The 9,395-nt window shown below is 43.8% G+C and overlaps 1 protein-coding gene across 1 annotated transcript in view; it reads right to left on the bottom strand.

Annotated features, from left to right (window-relative positions):
- Positions 1-5,000: 5,000 nt before the first annotated feature.
- Positions 5,001-9,395, bottom strand: part of LOC147617607 (uncharacterized) — a 4,547-nt gene continuing 152 nt past the window's right edge. The window contains exons 1-3 of the mRNA XM_086775892.1: positions 7,623-9,395; positions 6,190-7,368; positions 5,001-5,881 (exon numbers count right to left, since the gene is read on the bottom strand). The exon at positions 7,623-9,395 is cut by the window's right edge and continues 152 nt beyond it. Coding sequence (XP_086632018.1) covers positions 5,496-5,881; positions 6,190-7,368; positions 7,623-9,395 — 3,338 coding nt within the window. The 3' untranslated portion in view covers positions 5,001-5,495. The remainder of the gene's footprint in view (positions 5,882-6,189; positions 7,369-7,622) is intronic.

Raw genomic sequence — 9,395 nt, 5'->3', positions numbered from 1 at the left:
AGAATCCCGCAAGTAAATGACCAATCACCTCATTGATAAAATGTGAGCCGTGATCACTAACAAATTCTAATGGGTAGTCGAACCTCGAGATGATTTGCTCATATAAAAATTTTACAGTTGTTCGTGCATTAGCTCTCTTTGAGGCTCTAGGTTCTGCCCATTTTGTGAAATAGTTTGTGGCCACAAGGCTTGGGATGGATGTGCCGCTGGACTAATTGGTCCCATAAAATCTATTTCCCATTTCTCGAACAGTTGTCTCACAATAATAGGGGTGAGCGGCATCTTGTCCTTTTGTTGTGGAATAGTGAAATGTTGGCATTATTCGCATCTTTTGACAATTTCTATGGCATCTCCGAATAACGTAGGCTACCATAGTCCTGCTTGAAGCACCTTTCGAGCTGTGATTTCTCCAGCAAAATGCTCGACTGCTATCCCTGAATGAGCTTCTTCCAATATGGTGATGAACTCATCCTCTCTAACGCATCTTCTGAGCACATTATCTTTTCCTAGCTTATATAGTTCTCCCATTCATTAGTTGATAAGGTGAAGCCAGCTTGATAAGCTACGGCATTGTATCTTTGTTCAAAGGTATTTGCGGAAAACCATAAGCTAGATACTCTGAGATTTCTTCACTCCATTCAGGTACCATGTCCAACTTGAATAACCAAGCATCAGGGAGATCATCATCAACACCAATTGTTGGTTCCCCATTTGGAATTCTTGACATGTGGTCGGCCAACACATGCTGTGTTCCCTTTCTTATCTCGTGACTGTAAAGTCGAATTCCAACAATAATAGTAACTATCATGTGATTCTCCCCGTGTGGTACAAGGTTTATTTACTAGGTATAGTAAGGCTTGATGGTCCACAAAAAATATGAATTTGTTGGCCAAGAGGTAATGTCGATATTTCTTGATGACGTAAACCATGGCCAATCCTTCTCTCTCCATGGTGGTTTAATTCACCTCTACATCATTCAGCTGACGACTAGCGAAGCAGACTACACAACCACCAATATAAAAATTTGATGCATCAATATGCACGTGAAATATGAGATCCCAATTGGGGGGTCGTAGAATTGGAGCGCTTGCCAATGCTTGCTTCAGTCAATCATATGCTTCTTGACACTCCTCGGTCCTCTCAAAGACAATGAGGAGGTTGTACAAGGGTCTGGCTATTTCTTCATAAAAAATTATAAAGCGGCGATAGTACCCCACATGGCCCATAAATCTTTGCACTCCCTTGTAGTTTGGTAGGCAGTGGTAGCTCCAATATCAGCTTGACCTTGCTATCGTCCGTGGATATACCATTCTTTGAGATAATGTGTCCCAATATCACACCATGCTTGACCCAAAACTGACACTTCAAGGGGTTTAGGGATATATGATATAATCAACACCGCTCGAACACTTTCCTCAAGTAGGCTAGATGGTCTACCCATCGAGAGTGTGCACATAGATCATCAATGAATACCTCCAACCACTTTTGTAAGTAGTCCTTAAAGGCTGTGCACATCAACCATTGAAAGGTTGTTGGGGGCATTTGTGAGGCCAAACGGCATAACCTTGTATATGCAAATGTCGCCCACATTGTGTTGAAAGCTGTCTTATGCCGGTTCTCTGGTGCTATGGACACCTGATTGTAACCAGAGAATCCATCCAAGAAGTTGTAAGCTTCTCTCCCAGCCACTCTTTCCAAAACGTGTTCTGTGTGTATAAGGCAATGGATAGTGGTCTTTCCTAGTGGCTTCATCAACCTTTTTAAGATCAACACATACCCTAAGATTTCCATTCTTTTTTGGAACTATCACGATTGGTGACAACCATATGGATTGGTGACAACCAATCCATATGTTTGATTTCATAGATGAATTCTACAGCAATGAGCTTGTCAATTTCCTCCTTTACAATTGTTGCATACTTAGGATTCATCTGGTATGGTTTCTACCTGGTTGGCCTTGAACCTTCCATGATTGGAATCGTAATGCTGTAGGCGGTACCCCCTTCATTTCTTTGTAATTCCACGCGAAACAATCCTTAAATTCCTTGAGGAGATCAATGGGTCGGTGAATACCCCAATGCCGATGAGGAAATAAGAAAGCTCGAAGATGCCAAGGCCTTAGTCGAAGCATGCCAATGGCTTCATGAAGCCAAGCTGAGGGCCAACCGGGGGTAAGGGATACAGTTTTTCCATGAAACGAGCCAACCTAGGATAAGGAATTAGACGTGCTAACCCCAATTCGAGAAGAAACAAAAGAGGAGTCCCAAGCGAACACACTGTCCAGAATGTTTGAGGAAAATGGGTTGGGGGAGTCCATCCATTCCTTCCCTATGGACACTTTCAAAGGGTTGAGTTCATGAGAGAAGGCTAGATCGACTTATTGTCAAAGAAGAATTACATGAGGAAGAGTGTCCTTCCTCGACCTTGGAAGCATCATCAACAAGGTAGAGGCATGAGTGCCTCTAGGGAGGGCTAATGATCTGGGGTTTTCACACCCACCACTTGGGCATCTTATACTGGCTGAAACCCTGGCGTACGCTTGTATATAGTAGCTTGTGTCCTTATTTTTTCCTTCCTATTGATGTACTTGTATGCCCTACTCTCGTTTGTAAACTTCATGGGAATGGGTTGTTTGTCTTTCAATGCATTATCTAGCTTATTGCCTTATTGGGATAGACAAGGATTTATGTTCTCTAATTACTTTCCCTTTAAGCGGTGAATAAATGTCTAGGATGCTATCTTTTCTTTCCCTTTTTCATTGGATATATTAGAAATTACACCTATTTTAGTGCTCTTCTAAAACTGAAAAAGCCACCGCATTTAAGTTCTCTTTGACTGCTACCCCTTCGGGGAAATGATGAGAAAAAAAGCGCCTCCTTCATGAGGGGAGATCCCCACTCTGAGGTGTCAAAAATTAGTTTTTTAACTATTTTCTTTGGTCCTTAGCCACTCTTCCTCATCTTATGTGAACATTTACTCATTTTTGGGAGGTTTTTCTTTTATTCTTCAATTTATCTCCTCCCTACATTTGGATTAATCTTATTGGTCCATTGGAACCTTAATCTAAAATTTTTAAAAAATCTGGACCCTTAGGCTAAGGTCTTTTGTGCACATTATAAACACATACATGGAAAGAATCCTCTATCTCCAAAGAACCCACAGACATAGGAAGTCTCGCGGTTATGCTTCCCGTAATTTCCAGCATTAATTGTAGCATTGATTTCGTGAGCGATTCGCGGCATGAAATTGCAAGAAATGGTTCATGGCGTGAATGTTTTTCTGCAGTTTCATGTGAAACTTCTTGTGTCGAAAGTTGTGATTTTGGGTGCTTAATACTTATCCAATTGATACCAAATCGATTGTGCAACTCCTAAGGAATGGAATGCAAGTTCTTGGCACAATCAATGGTTCCTTATGTTTTTGATTTTTATGAATTTTTAAAAAAGAAGAAAAACCAAACACCAACATGCTCATTCACATTGGTGTTTTCAATGATGCAAATATCAAAATTAACAAGAACAAACAGTGAAGCTTTATCCTAAAACCACTCCACCACAAACATACACAACATCACAACCAATTTCTCACGATTTCTTCCTACCACACACATCTTATCCACTCATTTTCCACACAATGTACTACTAGAATGCAAGGGCAATAATGAATCCTATGCAGTGGGAGTCGAAACTCCAAGAGGATGGAAAAAACAAAGGTGTTTTCTCGTAGCAGCGCCAAAAATGTTATGGGCTACCATACCTCCAAGAGGGAACTCTACACATTCACCTAAAGGATGAGCAATAGATCACAATTATCGTAGGGTACTTTTACCAATGCTTCAAACTTGAGTCCCTTGAGGCCCACATTCTCTCTCACTCTCACACACAAGCATGAATCACACAAGTATAAAAGAGGCACAATGCTAGAATGCTCTCTCTCCTTCAATCTCACTAAAGACACAAGGGAGAGCTCTCTATAGCACAAAGGAGATTGTCTCTTTTCATTATGAGAAAATGCCTTATATACATTTGGTCCTTATTCACACTTGGGCGCCCAAAACTTACTTACTAGGCCTTGGGTGGCCAATATCTCATAATGTACAACTTTTATAGTGCCGTTTCATGACACTTATTAATGTCCTCAATTGAGGATCATGTTTGTTAATCCAAAATAAGATTAACACCTATTCTTTTGTGGGATGTGAGAAATGACATCATAGGAGGAGTCAGAGTGCTTGGGTTTATTGGCCATGATAGCGGGGGTTGGGTAAGCAGGCAGGAAGCAATGAAAATTGGAGTGAAAAAACTGTAATAATTTGGCTAGGAGGCAAGAAGAAATGTGAGGGAAATGAATAGGGGTGGGCCCTTATGTAGATTTTCAATGGAGGGACGGTCGTGGATTCACAGAGGAACGGGCGTGGCTTCGCTAAGGAATGCCCGTGGCTACTTAGGCGAACGGCCGTGGATTCATGAGTGAATGGCTATGGCTTGATGAATGAATGGCCTTGGCTTTGTGGAGCATGAGTGAATAGCCATGGCTTTTGAGAGAGAGAGAGAGAGAGAGAGAGAGAGAGAGAGAGATGGGCCTTCCCAAGGAAGATCTTTAAGATATAAAGAAGAATGCACTAAAAAGTAGAATCTATTAAATCACTAGCCCCTTCCATACCCCGGCCCCTTCCCCCTCTCCCTGATGACACCTTTTTATATAGAGACATAGATAGTTGTCCAATTTCCTATTTGTACAAAATTATACCCCACATAAATGGTTGATAAAAATATTTTTTCTTAGCCAATCAAAATAAGGATAAATGTTTAGTTCAATAGGTTTTCATAACTAAAATCTATAAAAAAATCATTCTTTAAAACAAGGACCATAAAAATCAATAGCATGTTTTCTTTGATTTTGGCTAGTAAAATATGCTATAGTGCCATTTTTGGGCATTATGAATAATTACCTCACAAGCAGGGTGAGAAAAAAATGCTATTTTGTAGAATAAGGCCAAATGTGATAGAACATGGGTTTTTATTATATTTACTAGCAATAGTTGACCCTTTTTACAAAAGGATGGTCCTTAGGAGTCACACTCACCATAATCATTATGACAATAGGGTTGGCAAGGATGGAGCAGTAACCCTTTTTACTAGCGTTGACCCTTTTTACAAAAGGATGGTCCTTAGGAGTCACACTCACCATAATCATTATGACAATAGGGTTGGCAAGGATGGAGCAGTAACCCTTTTTACTAGCAATAGTTGACCCTTTTTACAAAAGGATGGTCCTTAGGAGTCACACTCACCATAATCATTATGACAATAGGGTTGGCAAGGATGGAGCAGTAACCCTTTTTACTAGCAATAGTTGACCCTTTTTACAAAGGATGGTCCTTAGAAGTCACACTCTCGATAATGATTATGACAATAGGGTTTGTCAAGGATGTAGCAATAACCATGGAACATAATTGTGCATTATTTGAAGGACAACATGAAAGGCTTATGATATTATTCATCTTGTGTAGAATTAGGAGATGCATTAAGCTCTAATGCATTTGGCAAGATCAGGTTGGGATATTCATGAGAGTTTGCATTGTCATGACCCATCAAGATGCGACATACGTCAAGCATTGTGGGGCGGTCGATGGGTGAGTCTTGCGTGCACAAGAGCGCCACATGAACTAGTTGTGATGCAATGTTGGGTGAGAGATTTGGAGTGTTGAGAATGGTGAACACTTTGTCTGGGTAGGCAGATCTCACCCAAGACAAGAATGTGTGACCTTCCTCTAATATTTCATTGCATGTTGGTCTCTTACCGGTTAGGACTTCAAGCATCACCACTCCAAAGCTGTAAACATCTGCCTTGGTACTAGGATCTGGTTTGAACCCATATTCTGGAGATTAGAGACATGAAGGCAATCAATACATGGAGATAAACAACGAATTGAAGAGCAATGGCATGCTTGTCACGGCAAAAGAAGTGAAGGATCACAAGTGGCCATGCTAGAGGTGTCAGGAAATACACACAACATATTATTTAAAGGTAAGTGTTGGAGTGATCGGATAGCATGTGTATTAGACAAAGCCAAGACTTATCTCGACTCCCCCCCTCTTTATTATGTAATGAACCACCACCACCCACTCGAGACGACAGCAAAGCTGCCTCGATGAAGACCAATTAAAGAACACAGATTATACGTACCTGGAGCAATGTAGCCAACCGACCCTCTCAGCAAAATGGAGGCGGACCCTTGAAAGCTGCAGCCCTTAAGCACCTTTGCGATCCCGAAATCGGCTATGCGTGCCTCCAGATCTGCATCCAGCAGGATGTTTTCTGGCTTGATATCGCAATGCACAATGGAGCCCTCGGGATGGCGATGGTGTAGATACTCTAGTCCTTGTGCCACTCCGCGGAGTATTCTGAGCTTCTGCTCTCCGGAAAGCCGCTGATCATCTGCAAGCCTTGATCGACCATGAAGATACTTGTCTAGACTGCCGTTGGGCATGAGCTCTAGAATGATAGCCTTCATGTCCAAGTTGAAGCAGCACCCCCACACTCTCAATACATTCTTGTGTCTCACTTTAGCCAATATTTTAACCTCTCTTCTGAAGGTGGCCTCGTCTGCCAAGGCCATGTCGTTGTGGAGCAATTTGACTGCCACTGCTTTTCCTCCTGCAAGAACAGCTCGGTAGACGGTGCCCACACTACCTTTGCCCAAAACATTCTCTTCACTAAAACATCCCGTTGCTTCTCTTATTTCACCGGCCTTGACATTAATTAAATGCGCCCCTGCTACAAGAATGCTGCGTATGCGTCTCTGTAAGGCTTGCTCCTGGTTGCGCTTATTTTTGCGGTAACGGAAAGCGGCCAGCGCGAGGATCATTGTTGCACCCAGTACTGATCCCACCACGGCCACCACCACCCCAACTTCTGTAAATGTGGTCTTTCGGTTGGAATGTTTAATAGGACTTGAATCATTGGGAGAACTGGTATCACAGATTTGGTTCACAATTGGTCCACAAAGCCCAATGTTTCCTGTTAAATTTGTAACAGCAGTGTTATTGAAGGGTTCTGTATCGGGAACGAGCCCCGCGAACTCGTTGTAAGAAAGATCGAGCCCAATTAGATTCTGAAGCTTCCCCAAGCTGGGTGGTAAGTTGCCAGTGAGTCGGTTGCTTGACAGATTCAAACTGACCAATTGAGCACAACCGGTGATCAGGCTCGAAGGAATATTGCCGGAAAGGTTGTTGTCGGAGAGATTCAAATATTGCAGCTCAAAGAGTGATCCAAGCTCTGGTGGTATCGCACCACTTAGCAGGTTGTGGGAGAGATCTATGGCTAAAAGCCCGGGAAGGGCTCCCAAACTAGCCGGAATGGCACCTGAGTGCAAATGCGAAACATCAGAACTCAATGACTTCTCGGTTAATTAGTTACCCCCTCCTGCAATTATACATATTGATCCCCTTTTATCGAACTCGCGTTAAACTTTTATCTTACACAACAAATTTAGGCTAAGTGGACGAACCAAACAATAATCCAGGTTTATTCTAGATCGGTCAACAATTTTACACTGAATCTGTGAATGTGAATATAAGTACCAGGAATTAAAGACTTTATAATGACAGAAACTTCACCTGAGAGATTGTTTGAGCAGAGGTATAGCTTCTGCATTTGGAGGGAGGTCAGAAAGACGTTGGGAATGCTCCCGTCGAACATATTGCCCTCCAGCCATACCTGTGTCAGAGCCTTGAGCGATCCTAGCGAACGAGGAAGGGCACCACTCAGAAGATTGTGCTTCAGGGAGATTTGTTGGAGGCTGCTGAAGCCGTCAAAGACATCCGGAACTTCCCCTTGGAAATAATTACCTCCCAGGTCCAGACAGTATAGCCCTGTGAGGTTGGACAATCCTTTGATGAGAACTTGAACAGAGCCGGTGAGTTGGTTGACGCTGAGATCGAGGAATTGCAAAGCCGTCCAGTTTGCCAAGGCTGTTACTGGGACATTACCCTTCAATGAGTTGTTTGCCAAGATAATCTTGGACAGACTATTGAGCATGCCTAGCTGAGATGGGATGTTGCCCGAGAGCATATTGTCTGACAGATAAAGTTGTTGTAGAGCTGAGCAGTTAGCCAAGGTGGCAGGTATATCACCCCTTAGATTATTCCGATGAAGGAAAAGATACCACAATTGATTCCGCATTCCGAGCTCCCGTGGGATGCTGCCAGAGAGGTGATTATCGCCAAGACTAATCTTTGTTAGAGCGGTGCAGTTTCCCAAGGTGGCAGGGATATCCCCCGTCAGTGTGTTTCCCCATAGAGAAAGGTTTTGGAGTGCATTCAGCATGCCAAGCTCGGGCGGGATACTGCCGGAGAGCCCATTCATCTGAAGATCAAGCTCTGCCAGAGCCGAGCAGTTTGCCAAGGTTGCTGGAACGCTCCCTGTCACTCGATTGTTCAGGAGGGAAAGCAACTCCAATCTTGTCAGCATGCCCAGATCGGATGGGATGCTGCCAGAGAGGTGATTATCGTCAAGACTAATCTTTGCTAGAGCGGTGCAGTTTCCCAAGGTGGCAGGGATATCCCCCGTCAGTGTGTTTCCCCATAGAGAGAGGATTTGGAGTGCATTCAGCATGCCAAGCTCGGGCGGGATACTGCCGGAGAGCCCATTCATCTGAAGATCAAGCTCTGCCAGAGCCGAGCAGTTTGCCAAGGTTGCTGGAACGCTCCCTGTCACTCGATTGTTCCAGAGGGAAAGCAACTCCAATCTTGTCAGCATGCCCAGATCGGATGGGATGTTGCCAGACAGGTTATTCTGCGCGAAATCAATGACGTTTAAGTTAGAACAGTTTGCCAAGGTGGTTGGGATGACGCCCGTCAATGCGTTCATACAAACATCAAGAATCGTCAGGCTCCTCAGAGTGCTGCCCCACTCGCCGGGAAGGCTTCCAGTGAGATTGTTGTGGGAGAGGTCGAGTATTTGCAGGTGCGTGCAGTTGGCGAGTTGGGGAGGAAGGCCACCGGAGAGGTTATTGGAGGAAAGGTTGAGGGTGCGGAGGAATCGGAGCTGAGCAAGCGAGGAGGCAGGGATGGAACCTTGGAGGGCCATGTTGGGCAAGAGAAGCTCAATCACGCGCCCATGCAGGCTACCACAAATGACACCACTCCATGGCGCCCTGCAGGAGGACGAAGAAGAAGAGTTGATCTGAGAACAGCTCAGGTTGGTCTCATGCCAGCTTGAGAGCTGATGCGACAAATCCAGGACACCATTCTTGAATTCCATCAGAATGCTTGCCTCCTCGGGTATTGGAATGCATGATCCAGCTCTCGCCGGCCTACCTTGCAGTAATATATTAGCTTTGCTACCAAGAAGAAGAAGAAGAAGAAGAAGAAGAAGAGCAGTTTCTTGAA

Source organism: Cibotium barometz, chromosome 36 (assembly GCF_041138505.1).
Source record: "Cibotium barometz isolate CiBa-2024 chromosome 36, ASM4113850v1, whole genome shotgun sequence".
Classification (NCBI taxonomy): Eukaryota; Viridiplantae; Streptophyta; class Polypodiopsida; order Cyatheales; family Cibotiaceae; genus Cibotium; species Cibotium barometz.
The sequence above is the reverse complement of the archived record's forward strand: the minus strand, read 5'-3'. Positions and strand labels throughout refer to the sequence as shown.